Raw genomic sequence first — 17,910 nt, 5'->3', positions numbered from 1 at the left:
TGGAGGGCGGAGCTTGTGCTTTTGCTGCTGAGGGTGGAAAAACAACCACCTACAGACAGATGTAGATGTGAGGAACTAGATAAAACCGGGAATGTTCTTGTCCTTTTGCATCATTTTGAAGTCTAAAAAGACATCTTTAAAGATAAAAGCATGAGCACGGCCAGAACAGAGAACCCTGTATTTTGGAAAAAACATTTGAAGAAAAAATTGTCTGCAAAGCAGTAACTACTAAGATTACACTCCCATTGTGTCTCGCTTTGTCAAAATCCACGTCTAAGTAACACCGGTCTAAAAACAAATGCCAATCCCCAGCCTGCCACGATCGGCGGTTACGACTCCTACAGCTGTGGCTCCGTCCCTCATTCTTACGTTTGTGTTGTTTTAATGGGCACATAGCGAAGCCCCGTTACGTTTCCAGGTTCAAAGGGGAGGGGCAGGTCTGAGGGAGCAGCGCGAGCGGCCAGCGCGATCAAGCGGGCACCGCACGCTGGGCGGGACGTGACGCGACACGACGCGTGGCGCACGCCGAACGTACGTACGTACGTGCGTGCGTGCGTACGTGTGCGTGTGGGGCGGGCTGGTGCCGCCCGCCGGGAGGGGGAGGGCGCACAGGAGGAAGGAGGAAGCCGCCATCTTGGAGCGTCGAGTCGCCATAACAAGGCACCGGGGGAGCGAGAGGATTTTGTACCTGGGCGAGGGGGAGCGCGGCTGGTGGCGGTGAGGACGGGCCAGAGCGGGCATGGCTCCGTGGGAGCAGGGCGAGGGGGCCGCTGCTGGCGGGCCGCGCCTCGCGGCCTGCGGCGAGAGCGCGGGCCTGAGCGGGGCCTGGCGGCGCCGCGGGCGGGGCGGGGACGGCCGGATCGGGCCTGGGCGCACCGGGAGCGGCGGGACCGAGGGACCGCGGGGGCGGGGCGGGCCCCGAGCAGCTCTCGCTCCCCGCCGGCTCAGGCGGCAAACTGCGGCCGCGCCATTGTTCGCGGGCGGGAGGTGTTGGTGTGGCGCAGCTGCGATCGGCGGGCGGCGCCGGGCCCACCGCTCTGCCCCGGGGCTCCGCACTGCGGCCCGGGCTCACCGGGCACACTGAGCACCTCGAGGGCTCCCTTTGTGCCGGGCCCAGCCGATGGAAAGGAAAAGGTCCGGAGCTGATGCCCCGGCCGCCCGCCCGCGCCTGGAGAGCAGAGATATGCGATGGAGGCCTTTTTTTTTTCAGTCCGCTGGTTTGCGAAATGGTGGCGTCTCTTTTATCGGAACAGGGAGATTTTTTTCGGTTCCGTGAGACTTGCGGGTTTTTTTTAAACTTGTGTTCTTCTAAAGGATAATTGCGAGCGTGTGGGCGTAAGGGACAGAGGTTTCGTTTCCTACGCTGTTGGAGAACTTCTCGGCGTTAGCAGTCGGGTCTCATTGGCGTCTCTGGCTACCTTCGTAACTCCTCTGGTTTTTACGAAGTTAATGGGCAAGAGAAATACCTTTTCGAAGATGCCTTGAAAGTTAACTAGCAGAAAATCCTAGTATCGCAAACTTTAAAATTTTGCTGGAAGCCAGCACTGACACACCTTAAAACAGCTGAGAAGTCGGAATTCCTTTTCCACTCTCTTGAAATGCTCTCTTCAATGTGCCTTTTTATTCACTGGGACAACATGCGTTTTGTTGTGAATGCCGGGGTTAGGAAGCAGTAGTCTTCTGGTCTTCCCTTTGTGTTTTCCCAAGATGCGGATGCTCAAGGCGAGCCAATAGATTTTGTTTCAACAGATTTTGGACTGGCGACATTTTATCTCCCTGGTACCATTGTAAGGAGTCTTTGATCCATGCTTGCTTTATGTAAGGGCCAGACTTTGCATTGTCTTTCCACAGTTTTGCAACCTTTTTGTTACATACAGAGTCAATATTAAGACATGTGTATGAAATGTTATCTTCCAAGAACCACATAAGTTGTTGCTGACTACAGGAAGGTAAGATCACAAGCAGGAAGCAGCCTGACCAACAGTGTTACTGCCTCAGTTCAAGCTCAGTCACTCCGACTCAAAGAGGCAGCTGCTCTCAATTCAGCATAATGGTGTTTCATCCCTCTTCTGAATAGCCTTAAATCAATACCCGGTTGAAAACTGGGGGTAAGCTGGTTGAGCTAGCATTTTGGGTTGGAGGAGTGTAAGCTGTTGTTTTGGGTTTACATAATCTATATTTCCCATTCAAACCGAACAGGGCAATCAATGTAATGTAAGCTTTTTGTCAGTTCTAACTGGAATGTCCACTTGCTGTGGTAGTCTTGCTTCTTGTCACAAACTTATGCATAATATTTTTCATGTTTTTGGGCTGGTTGGCTGCATCCTGGAAGTGGGGGAATTGAAGAGCCATCAAAGCAATTGATACACTTAATGGTTACTTTATGTGAGGGGATAGGTAGTGGAAGGTCGCTGAAAGTACAGCTATTAGGGAAGTTTCTTTGGTGTCTAAAGATGTTAGGCAACACTTTCTAGAAAGGCAAAAAAAAGTTTGATGCATGTCTTTATAATTATCACTGAGGAAACAAAAAAGCAAGTGCTCTTGTTGCACACTGCCTGGGAAGAAATTTTTCTAAAATACAAGAGTACACTGATGTGATTTGCATAGACAAAAATCCACATACTAATTGTTATTGTCTGCTTCTCTTTCAGATTGAAGCAAGTGAATTGTGATATAACTGAACTTCAATAGAGGGCTTTTTTTAAAAAAAAGTTGTTCCACAGTGCATCAGAGCAAGTTACTGCTTTACTTTTGAGTGACTTACAGGTGCTTGCCTGCATTGCAATAAAGGACTCATATATTGAGCAAGACTTATTTATCTCTTCATTTTGGAGAGTCTAATAAACTGTTATTACAGTTTCTGTACTGACTTTCAAAGTTTTGAAGTCTAAAAAGACATCTTTAAAGATAAAAGCATGAGCACGGCCAGAACAGAGAACCCTGTTATAATGGGTCTATCCAGTCAGAATGGGCAGTTGAGAGGCCCTGTAAAACCCAGCGGGGGCCCAGGAGGTGGAGGCACACAAACTCAGCAACAGATGAACCAGCTGAAAAATGCCAACACAATCAATAATGGCACTCAACAGCAAGCACAGAGTATGACCACCGCTATTAAGTAAGTATTTGTATTGGCTGCTGTAAAAGGAATGTTTAAAAGTTATGTATGGGAAAGCATTCTTGGATTCCCCCTTGGAAAATGCTGTCTTCTGTTATTTTGTCGCATGGGTGGTTAGAAGTGTCCTGTCATGTACATTATGAAGAGGCTGTATTTCCATGTGTAAGCTTCTCTCCAACAGTTACTATTGTGAAAATCCAATTTGATGCTGTGCTTTTCTGAGTGTGAGCCACTGTCAGAGGTAGCCTAGCTTTAGAAGCCTGTGTTTTTTGCTTGTTGGAAGTGGTGCAAGAGGGAAGTATAGGAGTGAAAAGGAACTGAACTGACATTTAAGACTGAGAAGGAAATGCCACCTGGTCTCAGTCTAATTGTTTACGCCTTTCAGTTTGTTGCAGTTCTTTCCCGTGGTGAGAAATGCTTTAAAGTCATTTATCTTTTGTCACTGATCTTAAATAGTAGTACCTGATCTTCTCATTGTAATGCTCTGGCTTTAATTTATCAAAGGCTGAGCTGAGAGGATACAGTCCCACTGTGATATCCTGCTCCCCATCCCAGCTAGTTTTGGAAGTGTGCTGGTTAGAATTTCTAAAAGGTGTGAAATATTTGGATGGTATGGTGATGTGTTGCTTTCCTTTTTTGTGGTTTTTTTGGGGTTTTTTTCCCCCCCATGGATCCTCCTCCTCCTGAACAGCATTGGCTTTTATTTTATTTTGTTAATTATTTGTGAAGGAAGTGCTAGCTCTCCTCAGAGAAAGTGTGATGGAACACTCAGGTTCTTAAAATCTGCCTAACCTGCTCCCTCCTCCTCTTTTTTAAAAACGTATTACGTGGTTACTCTAATGAATGTTGTGAATTAAACTCATCACAATTCACGCATAACTTCCTGGGGCTGGTGACAAGAAAGACTTTCTCTCACTCTACAGTGACTTTCAAGAGAGGATGGGTATCTGAATCTCACGGAGAGAAAACAAAGTTTAGTCAACAAGTGGAGTGATTGCTTACTAAGTTTTTTCACCAGAAGCGTTTTTTACCTTTTCACCTTACTTGGGGGTTAAGAGTGGATCTTTCTTGGGCAAGAGAATTTTTCTTTTAAGTCATGAAATATTGTTGTGTGGGTTTATTATAGCCAGTTTCTGTTATGTGACTAAGTGCGTGCTCAGTTTTATATCTGTTCTGTTGTTTGATTCAGTGCCATAAAAATGGGACCTGAATCATGACTGGATAAAGATTTCTCAGACTTATTTGGCAGACAGGTGATTTTGTCTGTTTACAGTTTTTTGCCTGTTACATCCTGCTTAGCTCACAGAGGACGTGAGCTCATATGTGTAGGCGCTTTTAGCTTTGAGGAGGTGAAAATATTATATGTTCATCACTATATCTAAGAAAAAAAACCTGCAAAATCAAAGTATTCATTATTTAAAAATTTGTTTTCATTTTATTTTGCTATAGACCTGGTGATGACTGGAAGAAGACTTTAAAACTCCCTCCAAAGGATTTGAGAATCAAAACTTCGGTAAGGATGATTGAATTGTAGGTATAAATATTAAATAAAACTGGTGAGAGAGATTGCAGTGGTAAAATACTGTCCTGAGTGAAGGCTGAAAAGTAGTTCAGCTCCCGCTGTTTTAAATGAAGAATTAATTTGTTCTCTCAACTGCTTGTGAGTGATGCTATGCTATTCTTGGAAAGCTCAGAAATGGTGTTCACTGTGGATTTCTTACTTTATTAGTATTATAACATGACACAGGCAGCCTCTGCTTCATGTGAGGCAGATGGGAAGGTGTCACTGTATACTCTCAGAAGCTGTGTTTGGCTCTGAGAAAGCCAATGTTTCCTTTGCTGCTGTAGGGTGTTGCATTGTTGTTGTTGACTTAATGGGAACTCTTGTGTAGTAATTTGTGGTCTTCCTGTACAGGCAATTTCAGATCAAATTAACAGCTGTAGGTTGTATGACCTGATCTTATGGATGTGCTTATTTTTTTTTTTTTTATTATTATTCAGGACGTGACCTCCACAAAAGGAAATGAGTTTGAAGATTACTGTTTGAAACGGGAGTTGCTGATGGGAATTTTTGAAATGGGCTGGGAAAAACCATCTCCTATTCAGGTTGTTTTCAAACTGACTACTTAGATGCTGCTTTTAACTTCTGTAGATGTTAACTTCTGTCGATGTTAACTTCTGTAGATGTTCTTATGCCTAACTGTCCAATACTTATGCCATCATTGGGGAAAATTGAAGCTGTGAATGAAAGAACTTGGTCTCCCTTGGGAAAAGCAAGAATTTCTAACCCCCAACTAAATCACTAAGTCAATCTTTGAGTGACTTAGTGATGGGACTGCCTTTACACTTTTGAGACATTTTACTTGGATTTTCCTTTTCATGCTGGAGATGTTAATTTGATAATTCTCTGTTCAGTAACAGTGCTTTCACATAAGTAGTCCCAGAGATCTGTTCTATAAATTTTCCAAAACTGAGTTACCATTGGCTATGTACCTTTAGTTGTTAAAAATATGATTATGGCTTTATCGCAGTGTTGGCTCTTTTTATTGTAATCATGTGGAAGAAGAGTTATGAAGTTTGTCGGAGAGAGAATAATATCTTAGCAAGTTTACTTTTCTGTACCTCCATCTTTCTTATACTTCTAAGGCTTGTCCTGTTAAGAACTGTTAAACTTTGGGGGGTGGAAGGTTGAATTACCTTTTAAATGGTCTCTCAAGGTTTATCACTGACACAGCTTTACCACCTCATCTCTTTAAGGCATGAGAAAACTATGGCTGGCTTTGTTTATAAACAGATTCTAATTATGGCACTTTTCCAAAAGGCTGAAATTTCTTTAGATGTTCCTGAAAAAGGGAGTGAAATTAAAAATACATGGGGCCTGTGTTTGGGTGGCTGAAGATTTTGAGAAGTATGTCACAGGAATATAGAGGCTGGAATCACATGGGCTGAGGTTGTTCTAATGCTCAGATTAAGGGGGGAATCTTTTTCCTTAGGAGGAGTTTGCTGGTGACTGTCACTGTCTCTTCACTATTTGTTTTCCCAACTTTTCACTTTTTTCCTAATGTGTTAGTATGGGTTTACCTGTGGTACCTGATCCCTTTCTTACGATCAGGCAAGATAGGGACTTCTAGGTGGGAAGTGCTGGGGGAGTTCTTTACTGATGGGTTTAACTTCTTCCTGTTCTGAGTCTGTCATGCTTGTAGTTCCAGGATAGTAATAATAATAATGGTCATGAAACAGTCAGCTTTCATGTGGTATTATTAGTGAGGGGAGTCAAATTTGGTCAGCCTCTTCAGTGAAACATGACTTATGATTAATTGCTCGTGCACTTTCTGTCCTTGCATTTCAGGAGGAGAGCATCCCCATTGCTTTATCTGGTAGGGATATCTTGGCTAGAGCAAAAAATGGAACAGGCAAGAGTGGAGCCTACCTCATTCCTTTACTTGAACGGCTAGACTTAAAGAAGGACAATATACAAGGTCAGTTGAGGTGGATCACACTTAGCTGTTGCCAGGTAATGGTGTCAGTCACTACATTAGAGACTTGAATCTAAAACTGGTTAATGAAATTGGGCAGTGTATGTTACCTGCTTGTACTTCCATAGAAAGCTAATGAGGAGTGATGATGGGGAGGTGTAATTTGCAAAGTCCCACAGTTGTTTTCAAAAGGTTCAAATAGAAGAAGGCTTGTAGACTTTTCTGTCTTGCCCTGGAAGGTGAATGTGGAATAATAATAAGCAAGCATGCTGGCTGGGATACTTGTGCAATGAGTGCATCAAGGACTGGAGAACCCTTGCATGGAATTTGCCTTGTCAAAAGCAGTTGCTAGGTCTTGTTCAGGATACCTGGACTGGAATTCCTAGACTGTGCTTTTCATTGTTTTACGTGAAGTCTCTGTCTCCTCTGAGGATGAGTTTTTAAGATACAGGGTGTTACTAATAACTCACAGTGATGTTTTTAACTTCTAGCAATGGTGATTGTTCCCACCCGTGAACTAGCCCTGCAGGTCAGTCAAATCTGTATCCAAGTCAGCAAGCACATGGGAGGTGCCAAAGTGATGGCAACAACGGGAGGAACCAATTTGCGAGATGACATAATGAGACTTGATGATACAGGTCAGAGCATTTTAGCTATGCTAAGGTTGCTGTTTCTTTGTGGCTTTTGCAATGGGGTCGTGGAATTTCTGCTTGGTACTATTTGCCTGTTTACAGAACAGACTACAGTGTCTTGTTTGGTGTTCGTATACTGTTGTCATTCTTCCAAAGTGTTCATATGAAACATGGCCATGAATACTGGAAGGAAACTGGAAAGACAGTTTTAATCATCTTAACATTGTGGTTTGTTTTTGTTTTTGTTTTTGTTTTTTTTTTTTTAATTTTTTTTTTTTGTTTGTTTGTTTTTCTCTCTCTTTTTTTTTTCCCTCTCTCTCTTCTAACCTTACAGTGCATGTGGTGATAGCTACCCCTGGGAGAATTCTCGATCTCATCAAGAAAGGAGTAGCAAAAGTTGAGCATGTCCAGATGATAGTATTGGATGAGGCAAGTTGCTTATGTCAAATGTTCTGGGATTTTAACACCAAGTTAAAGAAATTATGTGTCTCAGTTAGTGTCCTTTTGGTGCACAGCAGTGATTCAAACTTGCTTAGAGACATTGTAAGGTCTCCTCCATTTCTGAGTATTTTTGAGAAACTGTTTTGACAGGAAGAATTTTTTGCATGTAAATCTTCTAAGAAAACAGCCTAGGAAGATTTGCCTTTCTTGTCTTTGCTGATGCTGAAGAATAGAGTAAGTCTATTCTGCAACAAAGGAATGCATTTCCTTTGGTTTCTGTTTGAGTCAGCTGTGCTTACCATGTATATAAATGTATATAAAATTGACTTATGAACATCTAATAGCATAAGCTTCTGAGTGAAAATATAGTAGTTTGAAAGCTCTTGGATGGCTCTGGTGGGAGCCTTGGTAACTGGTTTTTTTTCCTTTCCCCAAATGTGTAGCTACCAAAAGGCTAAAATCTTACACTATTATTTTAACTTGCTGTTTATTACTTCTGTTGTTACAGGCAGATAAATTGCTGTCTCAAGATTTTGTTCAAATAATGGAAGACATAATCCTCACACTACCTAAAAACAGACAGATTTTGCTCTACTCAGCCACTTTTCCTTTGAGTGTGCAGAAGTTCATGGTGAGTGGACATGTGTCCCTGTAGGTACGATGATGGTGGTGACATTGTGCAGGACGGGTGTGAATGAGTGGTGCATAGCTGTTAGTGTTTGGTATTTTAAATACATCTAAACTTCACAGGTTTAATCTAAATCAGCCTAGGCCTAAGTCTAGGACAGAAGTTTGAAAGCAGTTTTTGACCTGCAGTTGCATTATTGGGAAGCTAGGTGTATGCCTATAAGGTGCTATTTTCCACTTTGTATATTAGTTAAATCATCTGTGTGGATTTGCTTGTGGAGGGTGCTCCTGTTTGGCCTGCTTAGTCACCTTGGATATATAAGTAATTGTGAAAATTTACCCACCCTGTTTTCAGCATAGCATGAAGAGTGAGTGGCTAAGTAGTGCATCCTTGCCTTGGAGGAAGTTATGTGTGGTGTAGAGTGGGAACTGCATACATTGTTTTGCACGTAGATCTGCCTGCTTTATGAATATCTTTATTTTTCAGAATTCCCATTTGCAGAAACCGTATGAGATAAATCTGATGGAGGAGCTGACCTTGAAGGGAGTTACTCAGTACTATGCCTATGTCACTGAGCGTCAGAAAGTGCACTGCCTCAATACACTCTTTTCCAGGGTAAGGAGCAGGGCTGTGTAGGGAACATACCAGAAGCTTTTTCTCTCTTGGGATCATGAATAAGGCTGAGTATTTTAAAAGCAGCCTAATGAAAGTTCTTTATCAAAATATGTTATGTATCTAAGGCTAATAATGCATGCTTCTTGTCCAGCATCTCTGTGTTACAGAACTTTCTTAATTGTTTCCCTTCCTATACAGAAATATATCTGATTTAAATTACCAGCAGCATACTTGCTGTGCTTTCTTTCTACATGGGATTTAGACGTGTCTGGGATCCTCTGTTAGTAAAATGCTGCATTTATTGAGAATACTGTTTATATGTTCAGCTCCAGATTAACCAGTCGATCATTTTCTGCAACTCCTCTCAACGGGTTGAATTGCTAGCCAAAAAGATCTCCCAGCTGGGCTATTCCTGCTTTTATATCCATGCTAAAATGAGGCAGGTGAGTATGAAGTCTTTTCCACCCCACCTCAGGTTTTACTGAACAGCCGAACTAAGTCTCATGCTTGCTTTAAATTTGCATGTTCTTCATAAACTGAGGCATGTATTGCTTTGCTATAGCTTTGGTTTTAGATACTCACTGCCAACCTTCCCCCATCCCAGCTCTCTTTCTGGACTATTCAGTGTATGTGTCCAGTTGGTATTTTACTACTTCATGTCAGGGTAATTAGTCCCAGTGTAAGCACTAACTGCAGCCAGAAGGCCCAGTTTTTAGTGCTGCTGCCTTGCTTTGGCAGCATGGGGAGCCAGGATAGAGCACACAGTGTAACTAACTCAGATGAAAACGGGCCTGAATTAAATTACAAAAACCACGGTACGTAGTAGCCCATTGAGTGCCCTCTGTGGCTTTGCAAACAGTAATCTTGCACTGTGACTGCAGGGGAATATGAGAAGTTGAGCCGATGGATTGAATCAAACCTCTTGGTGAAAGCTGTGGCTATACATACATAACCATACATTTGTGGCTGTGGTGTTGCTGGTACAAAATGCCATTGCAGCTCTGCTGGTGCGGAGATTTCTGTTAATTGTACAGTAGCTCCTGTACAATACTTCCTCTAGCTTCACGCTATTAAAAGATGTCAGAAGGCTGAAGTGATGCATGTAGAACAGGCTTACTTTGAAACATTTTTTTTTAAATTTTATATGTAAACTAGGGTAACTTGCTGCTCATGCAACTGACAGGTGGTGCCAATGTTTGCTGGGGCAGATGCAGAGCAATAATTGGGCAGAAACAGAAGTGGTGGTGTTATTGAGAACAGAGAGATATGGAAGTGGGTTTCTTGATGTTTGATTTTTGTATGCTTTTGATCAGTCAGTAGATGATCTTTTTGGATGAGTGAAGCTTAAGTTTCCAGAATGCTTCAGCTTGTTCATTCCCTCTCTAAATTTCACTCAACAGTGATAGTACTTAATCTTAGTGTAGCCCAAAGTGAGGTGTTTGTGAGGGGAGAGTCTTCACAGATAACTGACTCATCCCACCCCTAATTCTGTTAAAGGAAAGGAAAGTTACTACCAGCTTCAGTTTTTGGGGGAGTGAGTCAAACATTTGAAATTTGGCAAGGGGGAGCTGGAGAAAGAGAACAGTCAAAATATCAGTTTAACTTCCTTGATGTGATTTCAGGTGATTTTTTTCTTTAGATAGTCCTTTTCTGAGATAGTTTTGATGCCACCATAGGAGGTTTTAAAACACAGTAAGTTAATTGCCTTTGTTGAGAAATGGGATCAAAACTCTGTAGAGTTAGTTCTTTAGAATATATGGTAAGAAGTGCTACAAAATTTGTACTGGCATCTTGTTTCAACTCAGCTGTTCTCTAACGACAAGGGGAAGAAGAAATGTATGCAATTGAAGTTGGGTGTTAGTTACTGGAATATACCTAAAAGTAACAGCTGATTGGTTTGTGGGTTTTGGTTTTTTGTTTCTCTTTGTTTATATGTATGTATTTCCAGGAGCACCGCAATCGTGTATTCCATGATTTCCGAAATGGCTTGTGCCGCAATCTCGTTTGCACTGGTGAGAGTTCCTAAACATTTTCCTGTTTCTAAAGTTTATGATGGAAAGTGCATTATCCCAGTATTGTAGATCAGTTAGTTGTAATAAACCAAAACAAGATGTTTTAGTAAAATGTCACTTTGTCAAGCCTGCCTGTTAGCAGGGTGCAGCACTCCTTTGGGCATTAGGAATTTTGTCTTTTGTGAAGGTGCAGCTTGCCAACAAATAATTTTACTGCAATAATGTTTTTATTTTCACGTGTGAGGGTTCCCTGAGTTGTTGGGTCGTAAACTGTATGATATATCAGTACAGATGTGACTATGGTCATATGATGTTTTGATGATTCTTTTAAGTGTTTATAGCTCACTTTTTCTAAATTCTTCTGTAGTTTTGACTGGCCTGAGTATGATCTGAGTTCTTTGTTGTATGGCCTATTTATGGCAATACCTGGCAGTGTCTGCTGTCACTACATATGTCTGGGCCATCTTAACAAAAATCGCTAGAAGCAGAATAGAAGTAGTTGAGGTGATGGAATGTAGTTCAGGTCTCAAGTCTGTTGTGACACTGGCAGTGCACAATTCTGTGTGAAGAGATGCTTGAGAGGAACTGCTCTGAAATAGTGTAATGTGGAAAAAATAGCTTTGTGGTTATTTTTTCTGCATAGATGTGCAGATCTGGTGGTTTTGGTTTTTCTTCTTACATTATTCATGTTTACAAGGTATACAGAGCAAGAGGAAGCTGTAACACGATTGTACGTAAACTGCCTTTGATACAAGGAAAGCGTATATTTGGAAACTAGTGCAAAGCAATGTTAATCTTTACACCCTAAACGCTGTCAGCGTTTGAGCTCATTGAAATTAACTTCCTTTGTGATCTGGATTGTTTTTCAGATCTGTTTACCCGAGGTATTGATATCCAGGCTGTGAATGTGGTGATAAATTTTGATTTCCCAAAGCTGGCAGAAACTTATCTTCATCGCATTGGCAGATCAGGTGAGAGGAAAAACTTGTTTTAGGTACAACTTTGCTGAGGGCTGTGATGCTTTTTAGCCTTGAATTGACTTTTGGTTTTTTATTACTATATTTGAGAATTACCTTAGGTAACTTTGATTTTTCTGACAAATTTTTTTTTGGGTATCATTTCAGATGGCTGTCCTCACTGAGGATATTATCTGAATAAAGGGCTGTTCTCTTGAAACTGGCCTGAACGATCTAATGGGGGAAAAAAGGAGGCATATCTTGCTTTTATCTCAGGAGACTTACTATTGCCCCTGTTTGCAGTTGGGGAAAATTCTGTACTAAAATCTCAGCTTCAGAGTGTCTCAAGCCTAGAGATGTATGTGTCTTTCTTCTGCATGTGTTTTGAGATATGTTTCTACTGTCTGGGAATCAGCAGAATTGGCCCTGGAGAAAGGCAAAAAACAAAGGAACTTGGTGTAGTTGAACTTTATAGTTGAGGCTTGTTCAAGAGCTCTGGAAGACTTTTTGCTGGTGATTATCCAGGAGCTTTGGTCAGAGCATTTTGAACCTCCTGAGTTTTACTCCTACAGCACTACAAAACTCCTTACCAAAAACTGATGTGAAAGGTGTAGACACCTGTGGCTGGATTGTTTTTAACATCACAGAATGATACTAACTTCACTGTCTGCAGATTTTTTTTCTGTCAGCCTCTATGTTAACTCTGTTCAGTTTAGGTGTATGTTTTTGGTTTTTTGTCAAGGTCGCTTTGGTCATCTTGGCCTGGCCATCAACTTAATCACCTATGATGATCGATTCAACCTGAAAAGTATTGAGGAACAGTTGGGAACTGAAATTAAACCCATACCAAGCAACATCGACAAGAGCTTGTATGTGGCAGAATACCACAGTGAACCTGTAGAAGATGAGAAACAGTAAACATGCAGGTATGTAAATGCCTTGCTGAATAGTGATGTGTTGAATGAAGGGATGTTGTTGATGTGTCAGTGTCACCTCAGGGGAAGAGGGAAACTGATGTGATGAAAAAGCTCTGAATGTAAAAACACGGATTTGAAATAGAACGTCAGTGCAAGGAATTCCATGGATGTGCTGAAGGTGGGAGGGGAGGGATGAGTATTTTTCAGTTGTTCTAATTGAAATGCTAACCATGTGTTAAGGAGATCAAAAATGGGGAAAAGGGTGAGTGGGGAATGGTTGATGGACTACTAGTAGCCTAATGAACTCTTTCTGTATTGTAAGCTGAAATGAGAAATTGATGAGGGGCAGAGAGGAAAGTAGTCCTCAAAAAGGTGAGGAGATAAAATGGATAGCTGTGAGAACAGAGCATCAACCAAGGCGTAAGCACCTCACCAGCCAGAACGACCAGGTTCAAGCAAAAGGTGCTGCCTCTTGTATCCTTTGGTTCATAGAATTGTTGTAAGTGAACAAAGTAGGGAGTGAAGCTGTAATTCATCTTTGCTGCCACTTGAGGTCGTCTACGTAGTTTCAACAGAAAATGAGGTTTCACTATTGAAGTGCTCCCTCTCTGATCAGTGTCTCAGGAAAAGCTGCTGAGTTAAGTCCTTTTATAGGAAGAAGACTTGCCCTGGACTGCAGTCAAGCTAAATTGGCTGCAGGATGATGATCTGACCTGAGTTAAGATGTCATGCAAGATCCATCACTATACAGTTTGGGCTGAAAATCATTCTTGTGTGTACTCTTCTCAGAGGTCAGGAATTAGAAAGACAATACCAGTGAAGCTGCTGAAATTCTTTTCAGATGACCAAAGATAAAAAAGCGGCTATAGAAGCAGGCTGCTTGATAGCGTTAAAATGAACCTGTGGTTCCTTCTTTGAAGTCATCCAAGGATAGCCCTAGATAGTCATACCAAGCTGACTTGAAAGCTTCTGCTTTGATGATTGAACCTTCTCCATGTCTATAAATAAATAGAATACAAAACAAGTAATGAATGTGGAACAGGCTCTTGGATGGTAAGGGTTAACGAATGTGGACAGCTTCCTAAGGGGAATGCTGGGACCTTGCCCACGAGCAGTTTGCTGCTTCCTAAAATACAAAAAACCAGGAGGTAGTCATGTTCCATAGGTACAGAAGGGCTTTAGCATCACCTCTTTCTACAAAGCTGAAATTGGTATTGAGCTGTTCAATATGCCCTTTGCCTTTTGAGAGCTGTTGCATAGTTATTGTATGTGATTCATTACTTTGTGTTCTGGTTTTGTATAGAACTGATTTAACTGAGGGTGTTGTGGTTGTTTGTTTTATTGGGTTTTTTCTGCCTTTTTTCTGGTTTTTGATTGTTTGTTTGTGGGGTTTCTTTGGTTGGTTGTTTTGGTTTTTTTTCTTTTTTTTTTTTTTTTTTTTGTTGGTTGGTTTTGAGGGGTTGTTTTGTTTGTTTGGTTTGATTTTGGTGGTTTTGTTGTTGTTTTGTTTCATTTTTTTTTTAGGCTTTGATTACACATGCCAGAAGGTGAAGCCCTATGATCCAGATCTGTGACACATCGTTTCTTTGGGGATACCCTTCTCTTTGTGGGTTTTTCTTCATCTTTTCATTTCGGAACTATGAAGACTAAAAGAACTCGGCCTTTTTTTCTCTTTAAATTTGGCAGCAAGGAAGAAAGAAGATAAAAGGAAGAATGTCTTTTTGTTTTTCCACTTTTTGCACTGTGTGCTGATTGAACATTAGTTGCACTAACTGCTGGTTTTAAATTTTGTTTTCTTTGGGCGGGAGGGTCAGCAAGGGAAGAAGAGAAACCCTGAAAAGAGAAGAATCTTGATGAACACGAGCTTGTCTGCTATTTCAAATTCTTTAACCATTGACTGAGTGCATTTCAACTTCTCCCTGGTTACTCATCTGTTTTTTAAGCTAAAGAGCTTCTTACTTATTCGTGCAAAGTGCCTTATGCTATGAGACCATTCAGAATATCACCTTTCCAACACAGCCCAAGGAATCAACATCTGTTTTTGGTTTCAGGTCAAAGTTCCCCTCTCTTTCCCTTCTCCTCCTTCCCATGTAGTCAAGCCCAGGGCTGGGAGGTGAAATGTATTGGTTACTGGTAATACTCCTTTTTTTTTTTTTTTTTTTTTCAACTTTTAAAAATTTTTTTAATTTTTTTTTATTTTTATTGGAGGAGTTGATATGCATCTGCAGTTCACCCAAACTGTAAATATCTGTATTTAAAATGAAACCAACCTAAAATCTGGGCTGATTAGGTGCAGCATCATAGCTCCAGAAGGAAAGAGTAGCCTGTGATCCTTTGCAGGAGCCATAAGAAAAGCCCTGTGCTCTAGCAGAACACTAAAGACTGGTTTCCATGAGTCTTCATTAGTAGTTACAGCACTTGATAGGTAGACTTGTTTCAGAGCCATGGCCCTCTTTCTTCTGGTGCAGTGTGTCCCATAGAAAATCAGATGTGTATATTGTACAAACTTTGTAAATATGATTTTTTTTTTTCTGTTTGGGTTCATATATAACTTTTTCTTTTATGATGAAGGTTGCTGAGGTTAAAGGGATTAGACTGATTATGGGAGCAGCTAAAGATGAGAGGGGCTCAGTTTTCTGCAACACTAAACAATGAGATGTTGTCTGACCTCTGTGAACTGCAGGCCACCACAAGTGTCCCTTGTCAGGGTGGATTTACTCTGGTGCTAGCAACAGTCCTGTACTGCTCCTATGGAAGAGATCACTTGTGGGGCACCAAGACTTCCAAATCCATAGCTCAGCCTTTTGGGAGATGCTCTTTGATTTTCCCCTTTAGAAGCTTCAGGAACTTGACAAGCTCTGAAGGAGTCCATGACCTGTGTTCCACCATGGTGTGAGGGAAATCCAGTGGGTGTTGCTGAGCAGTATACGCGTAAGGTGTGGATTTGGGTTTGAGAGACCATAAAAAAACCAGTTTGCGTGCATAAACTGATAGTTCTGGAGCTTTGTGGAATTGATTCACCTCCTGCAGTGCTGCGTTTTCTGCCCAGAGTGGCCTCTGTGCAGAACTTGTGAGCAGGTAAGGGCAAACCCCTGTTAATGTCAGAAGCTGCAGGAAGCTGCTTGCCAACTACTCTTGTTTGCCATGAGTTGCTGTCTGTCATTTTACATTGTATATTGCTGAAAAGTGCTTTCTGGTCAAATAGTGTTGCTTTAAATTGTGCCCCTCCCAACATGCTTGATGTTTGGCCTGATCTACAGGCAAAAGGAGTGAGACAAATCAAAAAATTACTCTTTTTAAAATCCCTTTTAGCCTGTTAACCACCACTGTCAGGAGGCACCTGGGTGAATGCCATCCCTTTTGCTCAGTCATTTATTGCATATACAGATGCTGCACTCACACCATGCTTGCTTACTTCTGAGGCAGGATTTAATTGTCTTAATTTCTCTCCATTTTGACCCTTTTTTTGAATTGGAGTAAAATAGTTTGGAATTGCAAGGCGGACTAGCCATTCCTTTCCCTGATGATCATAAATAGAAGCCAGGTGCCTCCTGACAACAACTTTACCAGATTGAAAGGTTTTTGTGTTTGGGATGTTTTTCTTCTTTTGTCAGCAGTGACTCCATAATTGTAGCAAATGCTGCACTAGAATACAAACTCAAGAGCTTGGTCTCTGTGAGCCACATAGCTTATATCTGACTGGCAGGTACTAAATGTAAACAGTTTTGGGGTGCTTTTTGAGGGTGGGGGGTGGGAGCTTCTGGGTGGTAACTTTGACCAAAAGTAAAATCTTGCTCCTGTACTGCAGCCAGCTTATGATTTTCCAGACAGAAGAGGGATCATTTTAATGCAACAAAGACATGAAAATGTAAATAAATTTTGTATCTCACCAGGGCATGCACATGTAACAAGAACAGGATAGCGATGTCAAGTCGGGTGTGTGTGCTCTGCATGGATTTGTGGTAGGTTAGCCTGGTGCCATGCATTGATGGTCCCTCTTGAAGCACAGAACTTTTGAAAGTATTACTTTAAAATTGGCCTCTCATTGAGGAATGGCACTTACCTAAACTATCGGGGGCACCATTTTTAGGTGGCTTCTTCTCAAGGAAGAAGCAGCCTATTTTTGGTGCTAGTAGGCTATCTCAAACAGATGTGATCTTGCAAATGGAAAGATGCTCCAGAAGACTAGGATAATCCTAGTTTTGATTTTTTTTGTTGTTTTTTTTTTTTTTTTTAATTTTGTGTGTGGGGGTGTTTTTTTTTTTTTTTTGTGGTTTTTTTTTTTTTTTTTTTTTTTTTTTTTGTTTTTCCTTCCCCTTTTTGTTTGTTTGGGGCTTTTGTTTGTTTTCGGTTATTTTGGTTTGGGGTTTTCTTGGTTGTTTTGTTCCCTACCAAAGAGTAAGGAGTGTGTATAAATCTTGGCTTCCTGAGATTTCATGTGAGCTCCAGTTTTTGCTGGTTATCAGCCTTTATAGATGGATTAGTCAGAACCTTCAGTGATGAGCCCTAGGTCAAATACTTCCTCTGACAAAATTGATGAGAATGAGGACCTGATGTGTTCTGCATTCCTTTTTTGTTGGAAGTCTGAAAGTGTCACTCTGAGTCTCTGAAATGGAGTTTCACAACTGGATGAGGTGGCTGTGAAGAAGGAATCTTCAGCCCCTTGAGAGAACCTATAGGCCTGTCTCTGGGTGTCCACTGTCAGGTGGGCACTGTAGTTGCTGGAGGCCTTTTCCCAAAGGGAGGGGGGTGGGTTGGTCTCAAATACATGTTTCAATTTCCAGAATGAGATGGGAGCATCTTTCCTTGCCCTCTGTGACTGTTTTTGTGGGTAAGAACAGGGAAGCTCAACATGAGTTCATGTTGTGTTATATGGTGGTATCAAATCATCTCATTCTGATCTTCTGTTTATTTTTATTTGGGATGAGGGGGGGGGTGGGTGTCTGCTCCAAGGATTTAAAAATGCTTCAAACACTTTTTTCTTTACAAATGACTGATAGGACACAAACCTGAGCAGATGGCTGTCTTGCCTCAGTTTCTGTAAGAGAGGTTACAGAGCTGTCATGCCACATCTCTTGAGCTGCTGTTGTGGTGGTTCTTGCTCTGATGCTGAACTTC

At 41.5% G+C, this 17,910-nt stretch overlaps 1 protein-coding gene across 2 annotated transcripts; it reads left to right on the top strand.

The window, feature by feature from the left end:
- Positions 1–620: 620 nt before the first annotated feature.
- DDX6 (DEAD-box helicase 6) lies at positions 621–14,653 on the top strand. Of its 2 annotated transcripts, XM_064731977.1 has the most exons (14): positions 621–717; positions 2,652–3,115; positions 4,565–4,628; positions 5,117–5,221; positions 6,465–6,594; positions 7,083–7,229; positions 7,558–7,652; positions 8,173–8,295; positions 8,779–8,907; positions 9,234–9,350; positions 10,856–10,919; positions 11,789–11,890; positions 12,618–12,801; positions 14,317–14,653. In XM_064731977.1, exons 2-13 carry the CDS (start codon positions 2,916–2,918, stop codon positions 12,791–12,793), a joined length of 1,452 nt encoding a protein of 483 aa, XP_064588047.1. In that variant the 5' UTR covers positions 621–717; positions 2,652–2,915; the 3' UTR covers positions 12,794–12,801; positions 14,317–14,653. The 2 variants fall into 2 exon arrangements, with proteins under 2 accessions (XP_064588047.1, XP_064588046.1); XM_064731976.1 differs by lacking the exon at positions 621–717 and having other exon boundaries at positions 2,787–3,115; positions 7,558–7,656; positions 8,177–8,295; positions 14,317–14,453.
- The last annotated feature ends 3,257 nt before the right edge of the window (positions 14,654–17,910 follow it).

Source organism: Zonotrichia leucophrys, chromosome 24, assembly GCF_028769735.1.
Source record: "Zonotrichia leucophrys gambelii isolate GWCS_2022_RI chromosome 24, RI_Zleu_2.0, whole genome shotgun sequence".
NCBI lineage: Eukaryota > Metazoa > Chordata > Aves > Passeriformes > Passerellidae > Zonotrichia > Zonotrichia leucophrys.
Note: the sequence above shows the minus strand (reverse complement) of the source record. Positions and strands in the feature narration are given on the sequence as shown.

Coding starts and splice junctions, on each gene's coding strand:
- DDX6 (XM_064731977.1), top strand. CDS start 2,916: ATGAGCACGGCCAGAACAGAGAACCCTGTTATAATGGGTCTATCCAGT. Junction 9,351..10,855: donor TCCATGCTAAAATGAGGCAG/GTGAGTATGAAG, acceptor ATGTATTTCCAG/GAGCACCGCAATCGTGTATT. Junction 11,891..12,617: donor TCATCGCATTGGCAGATCAG/GTGAGAGGAAAA, acceptor TTTTTTGTCAAG/GTCGCTTTGGTCATCTTGGC.